Here is a 21,021-nt window from a genome sequence, read left to right on the forward strand (position 1 = left end):
ACTTGCTTGATGAGTATTAAGCAGCGAGAGGAGGAAACGTTGAGGGCCTACATATCCCGCTTCAATAAGGAGGCACTCTCGATCGACGAAGCTGACGACAAGATACTTGTCGCATCATTCACGAATGGGTTGAAGAAGGGTAAGTTTTTGTTCTCATTGTATAAAAATGACCCAAAGACCATGTCGAAAGTACTTTACAGGGCCACAAAGTATATGAACGCCGAAGACGCGCTGTTAGCCCGAGAAGAGAGGCCCAAGAAAAGAGAAAGGCAGGAAGACACCAGCAGGACCAAGGTCGAAAGAAAGTAAGGACGGGAGACTGAAGGGATGAGAGGCGCCCTAAGCCCCTGGGGGGAAGATTCACAAGCTTCACTCCGTTGACCGCCCCGATAGATTAAGTCCTAATGCAAATCAAGGACGAGGAGGCTCTGACGTTCTCTGGAAAGCTGAAGAGTGATCCCAACAAACGTTCTAGGGATAAGTATTGCCGCTTCCACCATGACCATGGTCACGATACCGCCGATTGTTATGACCTGAAGCAGCAGATCGAGGCCCTTATTAGACAAGGAAAATTGCAGAAGTTCGTTAGCAAGGAGAAAACAGATCCACCCCCATAAGACCAACACCCCCGATGGGATAATGAGCGGCCGAGACCCTCGATAGGGGACATAAGGATGATTGTAGGAGGAACGACTGCCGCCGGGTCATCCAAAAAGGCCCGCAAAACCTACCTTCGGATGGTACAAAATGTTCAGCTGACGGGAGCCGTGCCAAAGATAGCGCGAAGAGAAGGCCCCATTATCGGGTTCTTAGAAGAGGATGCGCGACGCTTTCACCATCCACATGACGATGCGCTCGTTGTCAGCTTACGGGTAGAAGACCACAACATGCACCGGGTGTTGGTTGACAATGGTAGTTCAACAGATATTCTATACTACTTGGCGTTCCAGCAGATGAGAATCGACAGGGAGCGATTGATTCCAACAAATGCCCTACTCATAGGTTTTGGAGGGAGCCGAGTATTTCCCTTAGGCGCGGTCACATTGTTCATTGTGGTAGGCGATTACCCCCAGCAGATAACCAAGGATGTAACATTTTTAGTGGTCGATTGCTCGTCTGCCTACAACGCCATCCTCGGATGACCCACGCTCAATTCGTGGAAGGCGGTAACTTCCACTTACCACCTGATGATTAAGTTCCCTACCGACTATGGAGTAGGGGAGCTACGCGGAAGTCAGATGGTCGCGTGCGAATGCTACGTGGCCATGATGGAGATGGAGGATCAGGTCCAGGCCATGAATATAGAAGAGCACCGGATGGTGACGGAGCCAGTAGAGAAGTTAGAAGAGATACTTCTTGACAGTTCCGATCCTGGCCGAACAACCAAAATCGGAACACTCGCTAACCCCGCAATCCGTCAGGAGCTCATAACCTTTCTCAGAGGCAATCGAGACGTATTCGCCTGGAGCCATGAAGATATGCCAGGAATAGACCCTTCAGTCATGGTGCACAGGTTGAATGTATCGCCCTTCTTTCCACCTGTCCAACAGAAGAAGAGAGTGTTCACCCCCGAACGAGATTGGGCCATAGCAGAAGAAGTCTGCAAACTACAGGAAGTAAGTTTCATTAGGGAAGTATACTACCCCGATTGGCTAGCGAACGTAGTAATGGTTAAGAAAGCTAGCGGAAAGTGGCGGATGTGTGTGGACTTCACCGACCTTAACAAAGCCTGCCCCAAAGATAGCTATCCCCTTTCAAGGGTCGACGTCCTAGTAGACTCAACGGCCCGACACCAATTGCTAAGTTTCATGGACGCTTTCTCAGGGTACAACCAAATCTGAATGCAAAAAGCTGATAAGGAGAAAACTTCGTTCGTGACCAGCCAAGGCCTCTTCTGTTACAAAGTAATGTCCTTTGGCCTGAAGAACGCAGGCGCAACAAAGACTTATGAACAAAATGTTCGCACAGCAAATTGGAAGGAATGTCCAGGTCTACGTTGACGACATGCTAGTAAAAAGCCGAAGGGAGGAAGATCATTTGAAAGATCTCGAGGAAACATTCGATACCCTTCGTTCTTACAACATGAAACTCAATCCAGGAAAATGCGCCTTCAGGGTGACAGCGGGAAAATTCCTTAGATTTATGGTGTCCCAAAAGGGGATCGAGGCAAACCCAGACAAGATCCGGGCCATTATGGAGATGGCGCCACCAAGAAATGTGAAGGAGGTACAAAGCCTCAACGGAAAAATAACAGCACTAAATAGGTTCGTGTCAAGGGCAATGGAAAAATGTTTGCCCTTCTTCCACACGCTGAAGAGATCATTCGAGTGGACTGCCGAATGTCAGCAGGCATTCGAGGAGTTGAAGGCTTATCTCTCCTCCCCGCCACTATTGAGCCCATCACAGCCAGAAGAAGAGCTTTTTCTCTATCTAGCCGTCTCCCCCGCAGCCATCAACGCTGCCTTAGTCAGAGAAGAAGAAAAAGTACAAAAGCCCGTGTACTACGCGAGTCGAGCGCTTCGCGGTGCTGAAGAAAGATACCCGCCTATGGAGAAACTTGCCTTTGCGTTAGTTACGGCGGCTCGCAAGCTCAAATCGTACTTTCAAGCCCATACGGTGAACGTCCTGACTAACAAGCCCTTGCGACGGGCGATGAGCAATCCTGAGGCTGCGGGTCGACTGGCGTTATGGGCTATAGAGTTGAGCGAATTTGATATTCAGTACTGCCCACGAACCGCCATCAAAGAACAGATCGTCACAGAATTCATAGCAAAATTCACTCATGACGAAGACAAGGGGGCAGAAGAGTCCCCTCATTGGAGCATATATACGGATGGGTCATCAAGCAGACAAGCCGGAGCGGCCGGCATTGTGCTACTATTGCCTGAAAGAGATACAGTTGAATGTATGGTCCGTCTCGACTTCCTCGCTACCAACAATGAATCAGAGTACGAAGCATTAATAGCAGGACTCGACCTCGCCAAAGCAGCAGGAGCTGCGAAGGTAGTCATATACTGCGACTCTCAGGTCATTACTAACCAAATAAATGGAGACTTCGAGTGCAAGGGCGAAAGGATGAGGAGGTACCTTGATCAAGTAAGGGCAAAAGTAGATGATCTAGAAGCCAAAATCGTCCAAATCCCCAGAGGAGAAAACGAGCGAGCTGATCACCTCGCAAAGGCCGCTTCAGTAGAACATATGGTCATCCCTGGTAATGTACTCTCTTTTGTTCAGCTTTCGCCACTAATAGATTCCAGCAACGTGCAGGAAATAGGCTCTGACAGTAGCTGGACCGCGTCGTTAATTTCATACTTGAAAAACGGGGTGTTACCAGACGGAAAGGAGGTTGCAAGAAAGCTAAAGGTCCAGGCGGCAAGGTTCGTCTTAATAAAAGACGTCATGTACAAAAGAGGCTTCTCTTGTCCATATCTGAGACGCTTGGGCATGGAAGAAGCAGACTATGTCATGAGGAAGGTACACGAAGAAATCTGCGGAAACCATTCAGGGTCAAGGTCATTGGTGCACAAGCTTGTGCGAGCAGGGTACTATTGGCCCACCATGCAGAAGGACGCCGAGGCTTATGTCAAGACCTGTGACAAGTGCCAAAAGTTCAGCAATATTATTAGACAATTAACTGAAGAGCTGACCCCGATGACGGCCTCATGGCCGTTCGCACAATGGGGGTTAGATATTATGGGACCATTCCCTACAGCAGTACGACAGCTGAAGTTCCTGGTAGTGGGCATTGACTACTTTACAAAGTGGGTGGAAGCTGAAGCTTTGGCCACCATTACGGAGAAGGACGTGTGAAGCTTTGTCTGGAGATGCATCATATGCAGATTTGGCATTCTTAGAGTCTTTGTCTTGGACAACGGGAGGCAATTCGACAACGACTCCTTCCAGGATTTTTGCTCATAGTTAGGAATAAAGAACACTACTCCTCCCCCACCCACCCTCAAGCTAATGGCCAGGTCGAAGTCACGAACCGATCCTTGCTCAAGATTATCAAGACTCGGCTCGAGAGGGCAAAGGGTATATGGCCTGAAGAATTGCCAAGCATACTATGGGCATACAGGATGACGACAAGGACACCCATAGGAGAGACACTGTTCCGACTAACGTATGGAAGCGAAGCAGTCATCCCGGCCGAAGTTGGGCTCACGAGCTACAAGGTGCACAACCATGACAAGAACAAAAACGACGAGGCAATGCGACTATAGCTCGACCTAGTGGACGAGATTAGGGCGACGACAGAATAAAGGCTCGCTAGGTACCAGGACCGCATGGCCAAACACTACAACTCTCGGGTCCGACATAGAGACTTCCAAGTTGGAGATCTCGTTCTTAGAAAGGTCATGAGCGCCGCTAGGGACCCTACCCAAGGGAAGCTCGGCCCCAATTGGGAAGGATCTTACCGAGTTATGTCGTGGCAGAGGAAAGGCACTTACCACCTAGAGACGTTAGACGGACAGAAGCTGCCACACCTATGGAACACCGAGCACCTACGAAAGTATTACCAATAGAAGCGGCAACATGAAGACCAACCTTTTTTATTTACATTTCAGCAAATTTTAGTCTTACTCCTCAGCTTTATTATTTACTTTAGTTTTTTGCAACAATACCTATTTTTCATTTTAAGCCCAAAAGGCAGGATTTGGTTTTAGAGCTACTGTTATTTACAAATGCATGGCAATAAGAGGAGTTTATTCAAAATTGCTGAAGTATCTATTTTTAGAAATCTACAGTTTAAAGTTCACAAAAGTGGACGACTAAGTTCACAAAAGTGAACAATAGAAGTAAACGACTAAGTCCATAACGCATGGACTAAAAAGCTGATGGTCCTACCTAATAGATGAGACTATCATCATATGGACAAGGTTTTAAAACCAACGGGCCTACAAAAGATGACAAGCTCATCAAGCCCATGACAGACTAAAGGTAAAAAGCTGACGGTCCCACCTAATAGATGAGGCTATCATCATATGGACAAGGTTCTAAAACCAACGGGCCTACAAAAGATAACAAGCTCATCAAGCCCATGACAGACTAAAGCTAAAAAGTTGACGGTCCCACCTAATAGATGAGGCTATCATCATATGGACAAGGTTCTAAAACCAACGGGCCTACAAAGATGACAAGCTCATCGAGTCCATGACAAACTAAAACTAAAAAGCTGACGGTCTCACCAAACGAATGGGGTCATTGTAGAACCAACGGGCTTACATTAAGTCCATAAGATGACTGGAAATTAGAAAATTGACGGCCACACTAAAGTAAGTAAAGTAATAAAAATGGTGACAATTGACGAGCGAAGCTGCAAAGCCGACAGGCTATAAGCGACGAAGCCATTACTTGGATATTGTAACCAAGCTGACGAACCTTGAAAAATGACGAACAAGGTCGAAAATCCAAAGGGAAAACCTGTGAAACTGACGAAATAAGAAGTCGCAAAAAGGCTATACCGACGGAGTATCCCAACCAGTTCAAAAAACTGACGGGGTTCCCAAAACAGATGGGAATGTTTACCAGGACTTCGTTTGGCACAATCACTGATTAAAAAATATGAAAGCGACGGGAATAACATGTCATGTAATAAATGCAGCTGTATACAAACAAAAGCCCAAGAAAACCAAATGGACATTTAAACGATTGTTTGCAAAATGATTAAAATACAACGATTGTTTGCAAAATGATTAGAATACAAGGTTAAAATACAAATAAAAAGAACTAAGGAACAGGAGCATCAGCAGGCCTCCCGTCAGCTTGTTGACTTTCAACGTCTACAATCATAGCCGGAGTATTGGAAGTAGGAGTAGGAGGGTTTGCAGCAGGATGGGTTAGTACAACGACACCGTCAGCCTCCAGAGTAAGATTAGGCTCAGAGGAGCCGTCATCTCCGCCACCTATTGTAATTCCAGATAGGTCCAGCTCTGGGAATGCCGATGCGACCTGCTTAAGGCAATCGTCAAATCTAGTGCCATAATACTCAGCACAAGAGTCAATGAACGATTGCATCGCTTTAAAGTCTCGAACCGCGTCAGCCCCAGCCATCTGCAATTTTTGGCCTAGATCCGTCACCTCCCCCTGGAGCTTTTCATTCTGACGGTTAACCTCCGCTAGCTTCTCCCTGACTTCCTTTAGCTCTTGGTTTAACGTGCGGACGACATCCTTGTACTGCCCCTGTTCATTCATCAGATTTGTATTATACTTCCGGACCTGGGTGACGACTCCCTCCTTGGCGATGCAACGATCCTGAAGGTAGTAAGCATACCCTAGTGAGATCAAAAAGGGCTGACGCCCCTAAGTCATCCATCCCCAATAAATCACAAGGACCTATATCCATCGGTTTTATGAAAGATACAACCTCCCCGACGGCATAGTCCTTATGGGTCAAGAGGCAACAGGGACCCTCATTGACGGGACCTGAGGAAGTCATTACCCCCTTGCCCGCACCATGGCTTGGCATAAGAGGGGATTTTTCCTTTAGAGCACTATCCCCAGGAGTGACGGCGGCCTTTTTAGACGGACGGTCGTCACTCCCGTCGGGCTTCCTCTTTACAGGCTTAGCAACGGTCTTAGGGGTTGACGAGGTTTGCCCCCCTGCCTCATTTGCCCTCTTCTCCTCCTTTTGACGGGCAGCGGCAGCCCTCACCCTCTGTTTAGCGGATTCCATCTCTACACAAAAAAAAGAGTTAGAACAACAGACGGAGGAGTAGACTGACGGAGCTAATAAGAAATCTACTCACGTTGGCGTGAAAATTCGTCCAACTTTCGAGCTTCAGCTGACGGTTCTGGACCCCAACAGTATAAATGAATAATGTCAAGGGTGATCAAATTCCTACACTTACGTTCCTCCAAAGGGATTTCCAAAACCCGACGGATGAACTCCTCCTGTTCGTCGGTTATGTGGGGATATGTATGAGCTGAAAAGAAAAAAGAGAAAGAATGTTAGTAGCGTCACTTCAAAACGAAAGGAACATGGTTGACGGGATTAACCTGAATCCCTAACAAAAGTCCAAGTGTTGTCAAAATAACCATGGGGCATCGTCGCCCATTCCTCCTGACGGCAAACCTAATCCATCCCCTCAACAAAGAAAAACCTACTTTTCTAGTTCCTATTGGAATCTGGCATATTTGATACCAGCCTCAAACTTTTCTCTCGGGCATTAAAATGGTATGTCCCCTTAGACGAGGCAATGTGATGGGGTCTGTAACAGTAAAAGAATTCATCCAAGGTAAGCTGACGGTTTCCCCCACTAAGTCGACCCCACAGGATTTCAGCACCTATGAAAGTTCTCTAGGCATTCGGGGCGATTTAAGTGACGGGCAGACCCAGAAAATCAGCTAGCTAACGGTGTAGGGCCGTCAGCGGCAATCTCAGATCCGCAGCAAACATGGCATCATACATGCCAACATCAGCGATTCTCCCTGAGTAACATCTTTCATTCTCTGTAGGGAGACGAATCGGGATATGGTCTAGAATTTGGTAACGGGCGCGCAACTCCCTAAAAACCTTATCACTCATCATAGGTAGAAACTTGTTGACGACCCAATCCTCAGGAAGAATAAAAGGACGGTTATCCCCTGGACCCTCCGAGGTCCCTCCACTGGATTCCTCGTCACCGTCACTATCATCCCTGTCAACATCGACGTCATCCCCGTCAACATTAACATCATCCCCGTCAACATTAACGTAATCCCCGTCACTTTCATTCTCTCCTCATCCCTCTTCTACTTCATCCTTACCCCCCTCAGTATAACCTTCATCACCGTCAGGAGATTGGGCCAACATCTCCCTCTCTGACGAAGGTGAGAAGTCCTCTGACTCATCACCAGAATCAAAGGCCTCGTCGTAGCTCGCTCCTTCGCGGACTGACGACTCCTCACACGATGTGTCACTTGACATTTGACTACCTACAAGTGACGGATCCGATCTAAGTACCTAAGGTGACGTCCTCACTAAAAAATTATTCAGGCATAAGCGAAAATGAAAGAGAAGAGGAGATAGAACTTATTGGTAAGATGACCTTCTGGAGAAGAACGGCTTCAAGGATAGCGACGGATAAGCTGACGGAAGTAAAGGATGAGTTGACCAAATCAAAGGCGACGATCTCTCTCTCTCAAGATTAGCAAGGATGAAATAGAGAAAATGAGGAGGAGGTGCCACTTATATATGGAATAGAAGGGCGCGGAAGATGAAGCGACGCCCTCGTCAGAAGCAAAGCCAATGAGAACACGCCACCTGTCCAAAGCATTAAATGCACAGCGACTCGAGGAGACCCATGTAAATAATTTTCCCACCTCCTTAAAGAATATAACAATCAACAAAAACGTGAACTCCATAACCCGTCAGTATGAAAAGTGACAGAGATATGGAGTAGAGGGCAACTGATAAGAATAAAGGAGATTGATCACAAAATATAAGCCAACGGTTTATTAGTGACGGAATCTTCTGAGCCGTCAGCTCCCATTTAATGACTGACGGCGGGCAAAAGTTGTAGGGAGAGGCACTAGAGGCATCCATAGGCTGACAGGATCATAAAGCTGAAGGGATCCTGAAGCTAACGGGATGAAGACTGAAGGCATAATGTAAGCTGACGGCACTAGTCAAAGAATGCTTGCTAACTACGTTTGCATGTATAAGTAAATGACTTGCCCTCCACGTTTTGAGAAACCTAAGAGGGATTTCTATATGGAAAGGATCCTGCAAAATACGCCCAAGAAGACTCCTATAAGAAAAGACTTCAACTCCAAAGAAAAGGGGTCAACCCCTACTACTATAAAAACCCAAACACCCTCACGAACCAAGGTACGCATAATTTACCCTCTCTAACACTCTAGAGTTGTGAGAATAGTTCTAACTTGACCTTCGGAGGGTATTTGGCCGGCACCACACCGGTGCTCTCTGCTAGGTCCTCTCTTTTTGCTGTGTAGGTGCTATTTGGAGTGCGCGAGGACCGTGTGACTTACTGGTGATATTTTCGGCATCATCAATATATATTGAGAATCTTGGCCAATAATATATTGGCCAACTAATGTGGCCCTAATCAAACAATGTATGTAACAATTAAAAGAAAATTCATGTGGACGTGAAGGGAGAGAGAAGGAAATTGAAAGATCGTACAATGATACATTTACATACCAACCAACCATTTGACCTAAATGATAGAACACAGAGGAGAAAAAGTGAAGTTCATGTACGTGGACAGTGCGACGAAGAAGAAAAAGAAAAAGAGGAAAAGAGCAGAAATAGAATAATTGATTTTTGGCTTGCTACTCCAAACATGCGGAAATAACTCCCACAATTAGTTGAATGGCTCAAATTTTATCTGATGTGTTGTAGGGAAATTAATCATACGAGTCTGATGACTTACATGAAAATTTGTGTATCCATGATGGCAATAAATTAACAATTTTGATAATGATTGTATGTTTAATGTCACCAAAAAAAAAAAGTTTCTTCATTTAGCTTAACATGTAAAACTTTTTTGTGTTGAATAAAGAGATTTAGGATTCGAATCTTGGCTACATGCTAAAAAGTGTTAGGTTCTAAAGATTTAGGATTAAATGTTTGGCCAAAATGGGCATTTGCCCCTTTCGCCAAAACTTTCCAGCAAAATGCCCATATTTTGAAACTATCTAGTAAAATGCCCATGTTTTAAATTTGATTTTCTAAAAATTGAGTTTCAATGAAAAACTCGATTTTTAGAAAATTGAGTTATGTGAAATCAAACTTAAAAAAAAAAAAACATGGAACTCGAGTTCTACGTAAAATTTCTCACATTACTTAATTTTCATCAAATTGAGAATTTCATTGAAACTCGATTTTCTAAAAATCAAATTTCAAAATATGGGTATTTTGCTAAATAGTTTCAGAATATGGATATTTATTATATCTTTTGTGCGAAATGAGCAAATGCCCATTTTGGCCAAAATATATTTATTATTCCGATCAGCTATTCGAAGTATTAATGAGACCAAGTGCTTATCATTTCCTTCTCCTCTTAAACAAAAGGAATTGTCTTTTTGTGCTCTTCTAACCTCCACACACAAAGAATGGGACCCAACATCAATAGAGTTATCAATAGTGGTGATAAGGAGTAGCTTACCATCATTGTCAGCATGTTTATTGATTTTGATTTTTTTTTTTTTTTTGGGGGGGGGGGGGGGGGGGGTAGGGGTTCAGTTATTTGTGACATTATTATTTTTGTGTGATGAAATTGTTGTTAAAACATTTTTATGTATACTTCTAAACACTACTGTTATTGAAAATATTTTACCTCTGTAAATATTTTATATCAAAACAAACAGAATAATAACTTTATATAAAATTGTAAACTTTATTTACCCAAAAAAATCTTTTAACATTCGTTGTTTATTTAGCCTTTTATTTTTATTTCATAGTTTCTTTGTAAACCCTTTGGAAAGGATAGCCTGATTTCATGTTATGGAGAAAGGCACTGGCAAGGATGAAGCTAGAAGTTCAATTTAGGGGGCGAAGTAAAAACAATTTATTTTCATAAAAATCTAAATTAACATTCATTTAGTACTAACAAAATGCCAACAACAAAAAGGACACAAAATAAATATTTTTAAATACTTTGCAACACAATTATTTATTAAAAGAGAAGTCATTCTTTTAAATGTCAAAAATCATTACAAAATGTAATAGCAATTTGTCTAGAAATCATCTTCAATTTTATTATGAATCCTATTTTTAACTACAAAAGCTAATTATGGTTGCTAAATAAAAGAAAACAAGATAATAATTTTAAAAAATCAACACATAATTACAATGTGTCACAAACAAGAAACTAAATAGTGTCGTAGTGCTGTTGTGGCTTCACCTTTGTAGCTTGTTTAACTATTTATAATAATCAAGTCAGTTTTTTCTTAAGTTACTAATCTAGTCAATTAAAGGGTCTAACATTAACTAGTATAAGTGAGTCTAACTTTCTAAAGAGAGAATAAAGAGCTATTATCAGGAGTGGATACAATAAGTTGAAACTCTTTCTCACAAAAAAAAAAAAAAAAAAAAAAAAAAAAAAAAAAAAAGAGGAGAATAATGAGATATGCTTCATGTTTTGCTATTGTGGCTCCACCTTTGTAACCTGTCCTTGAAGATGTTAATTAGATGAGGGCATCTGTCCCTACAACTCATTTATACTACTGAGGAAATTTTCTTGAGATCAGGGGGCCGGGGCTAAAGCCCCCCTTGGTCAATACTTAGCTCCGTCCATTGATGAGTGATAACAATCTCGAGCTATTTTCCATGAAGGCCTGGAAGATATGACAGGCTCACAAAGTCACAATTGTTTCAAGTTTGAACAAAAGTTCAAGCAGAACCAAACTAGGGATATATTATCAACGCTGGATGTGATAAAGGTGAATTTTGATTGAGCAATAAATTAAGAGCAGATCTCCACTTAGCTGAGGAAGAAGTGTTGCAAGTGCCTATCCATGACATAATATTGAATTAGAGGGACACCCAGCCAGTCTGCACTGCACTACAGGTGATACTCCCTAAGGCAGAGAATCAAAGCAACCCCTATTCCAATGTCAGCAGCAAGTGTAGACAATATTTCTTGGTGTTCTTCTCCTAATGGGGAGTTTGATCTGAAGGAGGCTTATAATCTGGCTTGTGCAGTTCAGGATGCCCATTTGTATGAGTCATTTATGGGAAATTGGGTTTGGAAAACTATTACTCTACCTAAGATCAAGTGTTTCCTTTGGCAGTGCATACATAAAAGTATTCCCGCTAGAGAAGTTCTTTGGTGCGAGGGGGCTTGCTGTTCCCATCTCTTGTCCACTGTGTAACGTGGATGTTGAATCAATCATCCTCATATTGCGTGACTGCCCTCTTGCCAAAGAATTCTGGGATTCCTTTCCTATACCGATCCAAACCAGCACATTCTATGGTACCAATTTATTGGACTGGCCTAGAATTAATTGAACCAATTATCACTCGTCATTATTTGGTATATCTTGGAGCATCCTTTTTCCATTTGGAGTGTGGTGCCTTTGGCTCAGACGCAACAAAGTGATTTTTAGAGATTCAGCTCCCCAAAAATCCTTAAAGGTGGAAACTCTAGCCAAAGCTTCGGAATTTGCTTTCCTCGGCTTGAACAAAAAGCTCCAACGCACTCTATTTGTCATCCAGGTGCAGTGGCAACCACCCCCCCCCAAACGATTGGTTTAAGTTGAATTCAGATGGGTCATTGTTGGGCAATCCTAGTATGGTTGGTGGAGGAGGTATCATCCGTAACTCCCGTGGAGAATGGGTAAGTGGCTATGCCCGAGCCATTGGTCATACCACCAGCGTGGCTGCTGAATTATGGGCACTCCATGATGGGATTAACCTTTGCATTGCACTAAATTTGACTAATGTCATATTTGAATTAGATGCTAAGCTTGTGGTGAATCTAGTTTAAAAAGGTAGTGGTGGACCTTTGGGTAATGATGTGATTATTGCAGACTGTATAGAAGGTTTGCAAAAGATTCCGAGGACCAGAATTCAGCATTGCTACAGAGAGGCAAACAAGTGTGCCGATGCCCTTGCTAGAAGAGGCGCCTTGCTGCCTCAAGATCTTGTTATTTTTCATTCCCCTCTTGTGGATGTAGCTCTCTTGATTAACCTTGATGCTACTGGGATTGTGTATGAGCGTAGACGCTTTTTTATTGTTTTTTTGTTAGTTAATGATATTATCCTGCTTACCAAAAAACAAAAAAAAAAGGTAGAGGACAATTTTGGGGGTGGGTAACATAGTTTACCTATTGAACGCTTTTAGTTTTTGAAGTTTTAATGAGCACTATTTATTTCTAAAGTAAAAAAAAAAAAAAAAAAAAAAAAAAATGAGTGCTATTAGTTTCTAAATTCTTTATGTTGATTTTTATCTTTAATTTTATGTAAAATGATTATTCACAACAATCTCAAATTAAGATTTTCTCTATTTGTTATAAAATGAAGAGGGATTATTTTATTATGAAGATTTAAATTTTCATAAGGGAAAGATATATGTGTTAGCTCCTTTGAATTCATTTTCTATTTAAAAAATAATAATTCTAATTTAATTAAGGCTTTACTATTTCCACAAACAGTAGAGAAATCCAAGTCCTATAGACTATCCAACATTAGAGCTTACTAATTTCTTGTTTATGTTAAAACTCTAATTGCCATTGGTTTTGAGGGCTTAATAAGAAGTTATATAGCAGGGTTGATGTACCAATTATATGACATAGTAAATTCATTGCTGCCACTACATGATTAAGGAATATATTTTACTACTCACCTCTGGAAAAAGAGTGTCTGTGTCTATGGCTGCTTCAGTGTGTTATATATGCTGTTGGACTTTTATTGTCAATTGTAGAATGGATTTGACGAACAGTTTTTGTGAAATGAACTGGAAATCATTATCTGTTCATTTAACTGTTATGAAAATATTATAAAATTTATTGTGTCTATATCATTACTCATTTCATTACTCATTAGCAAAATGAGTTAAAACCCAAGTTTGAAATTGTAATTCGCCACATCTGATATCACAAGAATTATAATAAAAATAAAATAAAATAAAATAAAAAACAAATTATAAACATTCAATCAATTAGAAATGGTAGTTGCCACTGATTTTGGTTCGGGCCAATAAGAGGCCTGTACACGATTGGTTTTAGGCAATTAAATTTGAGCCTCATCAATCATCATTTCATCACATGGGAAAGTACTACTAAATTTTGCACTAAAATGTGGCCTTTCATGGTCTTGAACTTGATTTGTCTCACATATTGTTATCTTTTTTAATTGTACTTAAAAGCAATCACTTATTTTGAGCCCAGGTTTGTTGGCTCTTTGGTTTTGGTGATCACTTGCAGGTTTCATATCAATGCAGTTACAGCTGTGATGAACTTACCATATGCGACTTGGATAATGATTAGTGCACACATCTTATTTTGCCACGTGACATTTATGCGTACGAATGTATAATTGAATGTATGAAGTAGACACTGCCGGCCATATATATCATTGATGCACGTCAAGAAGTCACATTGAAATTGATTATAATATAGTACTATAACACACTTTAATTTCAATTTTTAGATCCAGAGCTTTCTGACCCAGCTGGAGCTGAAGCCCAGACCAATCTCCATTATTAACAAAGTAAGAAAGCTTGTGTAAGGAAGTACTGGTTGAATGTGATCCGAAAACCATATCTCAATTTTCTATAGCCCTTCGTTGCCAGCATGGCAAAAGGTGTTCGATACCAAAAGGAAATCAGAAAAAAATTAGGAAAATATTGTTGTAAAAGCTTTAGATTCATCAATATAACCATGAGATTGAATTCAGTTGTGGAATTCAAGGTACAACGCTTAAAGAACTGTACTTAAGTTTTATTTTCGTTTTAACCCAATCTTGCAAACTAAATTATGACTTATGAGTGCATCACAATATTGAATACAATATTTTGGAAGGATTTTAGTTTGACAATAACACATGCACTTAATGTAAACACCGTATTTTGTACCCCTTACGACTCAGGCTCCCATTCCCCAATAATGCTAAATTCTAAACCCAGCAAAAAGAACAAAATAGAATTGAAAGAGAAAATTGCTCATTGAGCGTTTTTAAATTTGAAAAAGAAGAATACAAAACAGCGAGTCGTTTATGAAGAACTCTGTGCATTGCTACAAGTCGTATTGTTAAGCTTATATTATGTAAATCAGTCAGTTAGTGATAGACACGTGTTTAGCTTAGATTGGACAGCCTTGTAAATAGTTAGTTTGCTACAGTTGTTTCTATATAGGCATAAACAAAGCTTGTAATTTAGATAAGCTTAATTTATACAATTTCACAATCTTCTGCAATATAGTACTGCCGATTTGATTAAATAGAGATTGAAATCCCCCTTTATTCTACCAAATTCAATATTTCCATACGTGGAATCTTATGGGTGCAATTCTTTGCATGGAATAATATGGGTTTCTAATTTTTTATTTTTATTTTCTCTATCAGAGACTTGGTATCTATGCCCTTGCTATAAAAGTTCTCGAAGAATTCTTGCCTAGTGAAATTTCGATAAATAGCTGGCTTTTCAGGTGACAATAATTCTGGTAAAGGTCCATGGTAGCCATCTCCTTTCCATTTGGCTAAGTTGAAAAATATGACGATTGAGATTCGTGCTTCCTTAGATGAATTGGCCAGTACTCGATGTTGTACACTTTTGTACTCTCCATTAGAGATTATCTAGAAAAAAATGTCAAAACAATAATATTGAAATTAAGAATTCACATATAGGAGAAAATGTTTACAAAATGCTAAATGAGTTGAAGATAATAGACAATAGAAGCATGAAAGAATAACACAAAAGAAAACACAAAAAATTACTTGGTTTGGCCTCACGGTTTAGGTACACAAAAGAAAACCCTTAGGCCAAGGTTACATCTTTTTTTTATTTTATTTTTTTGGCCAGGGTTGCATCTTTGATATATAAGTAAGGAACAAATTAATCCTATGTTACAATTAATCTAATATGGAGATTTATAAGAGTATTAACCCTAAACTAATCTAACATTAACTATGGCTAATTGACTTGTTTTACAAGTAATATTCTTAGATTGCTCGCTAAATAAGATTGGGCTTGGACATTGACTATTGGGGATTTTGCTATATAAATTCTACAAATTTACATGTTGAATAGTAACTTTGACATTGACTTTGTTTTCCCTACTTCAATAGTTAAGAGGAAGAAGAAGATGCATGTCATTCACTCTCAACAATTTTAGTTTTCTTCTAATTGATGGTTGCTTTAACTTTACGAGAAATTCTTTGTTGGCTTAGTAAAAGTTTCAGATTTTGATTTAGCGAAAGCCATATTGAACGTGTAAAAACACTACTAACTATATAAGCAATAATGATTGAGCAGATCAAGTTAAAATGTTAAATAGTTAGGGTATTGTTCCTGATACAATAGCTAGTAACGGTTGAGATTGAGAATTGAAAAGAGAATTTTTCAATCTTAGCTATTGAATAATAAAAAGAAAAAAAAAGGGTTAAAGTTAAAAGGTGAAAATGTTAAAAGGTGTTTGTGAGTCGGGATGAGGTTAAATGCACCGGGTGCAACACTCTCCATTGTAAAGAGAGATTTCTAATTTGACTATTTAGTATATGACCAAACCTCCGACTAACAAAATGAGATGGGTTCCACATGTGTGCATGGAATTCATCCTCATATAGTCTTATAGGTGTAAAGGGAATTGAAATTAGGTGCAATTTCTAGAAAATTATATTTGATGCGACAACTTCTAGTGGTTGAGATTAAGAGTTGAAAAAAAGCAACTTCCAATCTCAACAATTAAATAAAAAAATTAATGAGAAATTAAAATATTAAAGTTAAAAAGTGAGAATAGTAAAAAATTATGTGAGTAGCTAGGGCCTAATCATTATAACCTTGCCTAGTAACCGAAATGACATGATCACTCTAGATATATGACCTTCAACCCCTCATCAAAACTAATAAGGAACATATCTGATCAAATACATGATAATTTTGTATGACCTGTGTTCCAAGACTAAAAAAAAAGGTATCATTTTGTCATGACATTACTTCTTATCTGACAATAGGCATTATTATAAATCGATTACACAACCAAATGAGAGAATAATAGATAAATTATTAATTATTTACCTGCTTACATTGATAAAGATTTATTCAGGATTATTTATTAAAAAAAAAAAATGTGCAACGGTTAAATAATATAAGGAGAATGGTTGAGAACAATAGTGTAAAATACAATTTAAAAAAAAAAAAAAAACAGTTTACATTTATATTATGTTTAATATGATAGTTAATTTTCTATAATCTATGTAACTATTTATTTAGTTTGTTATTAATAATTACTATACATTAATGGGGAATTAATTTTTCTTTTAATCTTACCCTCCCAAGACTAAGACCGGCATTATTAACACGAGTGTATAGAATGGTAGGCGAAATAGTGCATTAAGGACAACACACATCATATGTATTTGCAGTAGAACATGCGTTTAGCTGCTTTGCTAACATTAATTACTCACACACTTTACCTGAAGAAAGTCTCCAGCATTTATGATCAAACCTCCAGGCACTGGCTTAACGTTCACCCACTCATCACCATGCTTGACTTGCAACCCAGGTACATGATTCTGCAACAAAACTGTAATCACACCTGGATCTGTATGCGATGTAATCCCCACTGTTAGATCTGGCTGTGGACAATACGGATAACAATGACCCACAAGAACCCTGGTATCCAAAAACGTTAATTCCTTAAACTTTCCAGCCTCCAATCCCAACCCTTCACACAACAACTCCATTACAGTCTCTGCTACCTCTGTTGCACTCTTATCCCATGCAACCACCTCGTTCCTGCAGATCTCAGGTAAATCCGCCACCTGTGAAAAATTAAAACACACCTCTTGTCATTGTTGTTTAAGTGATTCATAGAAAAAGGTCAATTTTAATTAGTGTATTAGAATTCTTCTAGCCTATGAGGCTATGACTCACATGTCACAAAAGAATAAAGAATATGGGTTTTTCTTATCAAAAGTTGGACTAAACCTTTCAAAGTGTGACATCTATTCAAACATATAGACTTTTAATAAGATAAGTTTTCATTTATCACTTTTATTATAATAATAAAAGAAAATAAAAGAAAGTATATAGCAATAATTAAACCCGTCCAAGATTGAATATGCTAGAAATAGAGATAATCTTGCACCACCTTTAATGGCTCTGGTCCCATCCAAGCTTGCAACGAGTCATGCCACGCAGCCGATTTGGCTCGGTACAAGTCATTGTTGCTCATGTACATAACACCTCCAAGCTCGTTTTCTCGCTTATAGAACTTGGCTTTCACCTCGTGAGGTTGGTCATGGAAAGCTCTGATGGCGTGGATGGTTTCGTCTAAAACTGATATAGGCACACCATGGTTGATCACTTGGAAAAAACCCCATGTTTTTGCAGCTTCTTTGACTTGTTCAACGATTTTGAGACGGTGATCGTTGTCCTTGGAGTTTATAATACCGGAAAGATCGATGATGGGGATGTTGGTGCATGTGGAAGAAGATTTTTTGAAGTCAGAGAGAGTTTCAGGAGGGTGAACAAAGAAGCGTGGGATGGAAGTGAGGCCTGAGTCAGAGAGACCCTTCACACCCATCTTGGACTCATCGAATTCTTTCAGCTCCTTCATGCGGTCATAGCTAGAGTTTGCATCCATGGCTGCCATAGATGTTTCTTGATTTAGTGATTTGGGTTTCAGAGAATATATGGGGTTGTGTTAAGTGTTTGGTTTGGACAAGAAGTCAAGAAAATATATAGAGATTAAGGAAATGTAGGAAATGTGAAGGTTGAGAATCTTGCCATGCATCTTGGGTTTAGCTTCAAACCTCCGTATATCATGACTAAAAATAAAGGTAAATATTGTAGTGGGTGAGCTCAAGTCAGTTGGACTTTGCCTACTCACAGTTTAACAAAAGCACGGCGTCGGCACCTCAGTTTTGACTAGGTTTATTTATTTATTTATTTTTAATAAATAATAGTAAAAGCGACAACATAATTTGGTGTAACAAATATAAAAAAGAAAAAAAAAATTAGATAGAGGGATAGATTTAGTTTTTATTTAATTTTTCTTGTATAGTTTTCCTTCTTTAAATACTGATATTTGAATTGTATCTAAAAAAATGAAAATGCTTAAGTAGTCTCGATGCTTCAAGACTAGCTAAGAATTATTTTCAATAAACAATTAATCATTCAAATAAACTAGGGGCAATTCTTAGATAATTTATATCTAAAGTTCCCTTAAACTATAAGATAAATGATAATTCTGGTGCCACAACTTGCACATGGCCTAATTTGACAAGACCACTGATTAGCTGGACAATTGTGCTTTGACAGGACACGTGATAAATGAAACATAAAAAAGTTAGTTTTACCCAATAAAAATCTAAGAGCATTCACTGAAAATCTTTTATAATAGAAAAAGACACCACTTTTATATATTTTACCTTAAAAATACTTCACATCAGTGCTTCTAAAAGTGTGTAAAGATGTGTATATTTATACACTTACTACAGTAACCGTGTATATTTACACGGTTGCTATAGCTTGTCCATATATTATTTTATTAATTTATCTCTCTCTCTTCTCTCTTGTTGGTCTATGTTTTTCTCGTTTTTTCTCTCTTGTCTCTGCTTCTTTTTTCCTTCTTTCTCTCACTCCTCATTCACTCTTTGCTTCAACCACTTATCTGTAAGCTTTTCTTTCTTCAAGCATTTTTTCTACATTGTTTTTTTCTACATCTGTAAGCTCTCAACCATCTGGTAAATGGGGAACATGGCGTCCTCTTCGTCGGCATTGCCTTCGGTGAGAGCCGGAGGAGGCTCCGATCAACCTTCGCAGCCACAACAGAGGAATGGGTCTGATCAACCTTTGCTTCGATCAATCTTGGGTTTCGGCTTGATCTGGGTTTCGGCTCTGATCAACCATGAGAATGAGAAACAAAAAAAGCACAAAGCAAGTAAACAGATTTGGGTTTCGGTTTGATGGCGGCTGAGTGATGATGACGGTGGTTGGGTCTGAGAGAGAGCGAGGCAGTGAGAGAGAGAGAGAGAGAGAGAGAGAGAGAGAGAGGCCATGAGTGAGAAAATAATAAAAAAAAGTAAAAGAATGAATATTTTATTGAATAAATGTGTAAAATAGATAAATTAATGTGGGTGTTTTGTAAAAATGAATGTGTAAAATAGAAAAAGTAGGTTTTAGATATGCAAAATGCAAAAAATTTTGCATCCATGTCACAGAAGTAAAAAATATGACATAAAGCAATTCAACAGCATTTACATTGAGAATGACATTTGTTATATATAGAGAAAATTTAGCATAAAAGTTCAAAATTTCCCACACATCCGGACTTGTAAAAATCAACTATTATAAAAAAAAATTGCAATAGTGCTACAGAGGTAGAATTGCACTCTAGCTCAATTCTAAAAAAATATATATATATATAAAACTAATATTTTATTCACTTACTTTATCAATTCCTCTCTCTCTGTGTGTGGGTTTTTGGGTTTTGGTTTTTTGTTTTTATTTGGATTTTAGGATATATTATTTTATTGTGTAGAAATATTATTTTAATGTATTGTATTGTAAAATAAAAGTTGGGATGCTGGGAGTATTGTAAAATGGTATGATATAATTGATAAAACAGTTTTTTGGATGGTAAAATAGGATGAGATAGAATTTTGGGATGTGAATGCTCTTACGATTCCATGAAGGAATTAAAAAAAAACTTTGCATACAGGGATCAGGATAATATCAATCAAAGATTAAGTTTAGTGCCATAAATTTTTTGATAACTTTGTCACAACTGTAACTCATGAGTGGTGAAAATAAAATTATGAGTTTATGATTTTACCATTTAAGAATTACCACATAGCAAAGTTGTGATAAAGGTATAGAAAAGTTTATGGCAGTAAACTTACTCCCAATCAAAATTCATACACCTACACTCAAAATCTCATGAGAATCAAATTAACAAAGCTAAAACAAAACCTTGTCTTTCAACTCTAATGCTACACAAAACTTTATCTTCTAAACTTCACATCAATATACATATAAAAGCAAAAACCTCATACATGAATGTATGAGGTCCTGTCAAATGGCGCTTTAATTTTGCGTTTAACATTTTTTTTTAAACATTTTTCAATAATTTTTTTTTATTGTTACCCAAAAGTTCACATTAACTTATTTTATTGTTATCTCATCAATATCTCATTAATTGACTAAGCTTACAACACATCTTTCTCTATTCTTCATGTCTTTTAGCATACCCACCGTTTTAGTATTTTTAAAAAAATAAAAATAAAAATAATTAAAAGACCTGAGATTGACAAAACATTTGAAAGAGAGAGAAAAAAGAATCTAAGGGGTCACCACCTCAGCTATACAGGTCCCCCACTACCATTAAGACGTTGAAACCCCTACAAGTATTTTT

General features: G+C 39.0%; 1 protein-coding gene across 1 annotated transcript; it reads right to left on the bottom strand.

The window, feature by feature from the left end:
* Positions 1-14,699: 14,699 nt before the first annotated feature.
* Positions 14,700-18,373, bottom strand: LOC115952227 (1-aminocyclopropane-1-carboxylate oxidase homolog 4-like). Its single transcript, XM_031069317.1, has 3 exons — positions 17,755-18,373; positions 17,078-17,425; positions 14,700-15,238 (listed from the first exon to the last, which is right to left on the bottom strand). Exons 1-3 carry the CDS (start codon positions 18,256-18,258, stop codon positions 14,978-14,980), a joined length of 1,113 nt encoding a protein of 370 aa, XP_030925177.1. The 5' UTR covers positions 18,259-18,373; the 3' UTR covers positions 14,700-14,977.
* Positions 18,374-21,021: the final 2,648 nt, after the last annotated feature.

This window comes from Quercus lobata, chromosome 7, assembly GCF_001633185.2.
Source record: "Quercus lobata isolate SW786 chromosome 7, ValleyOak3.0 Primary Assembly, whole genome shotgun sequence".
NCBI classification, from domain to species: Eukaryota; Viridiplantae; Streptophyta; class Magnoliopsida; order Fagales; family Fagaceae; genus Quercus; species Quercus lobata.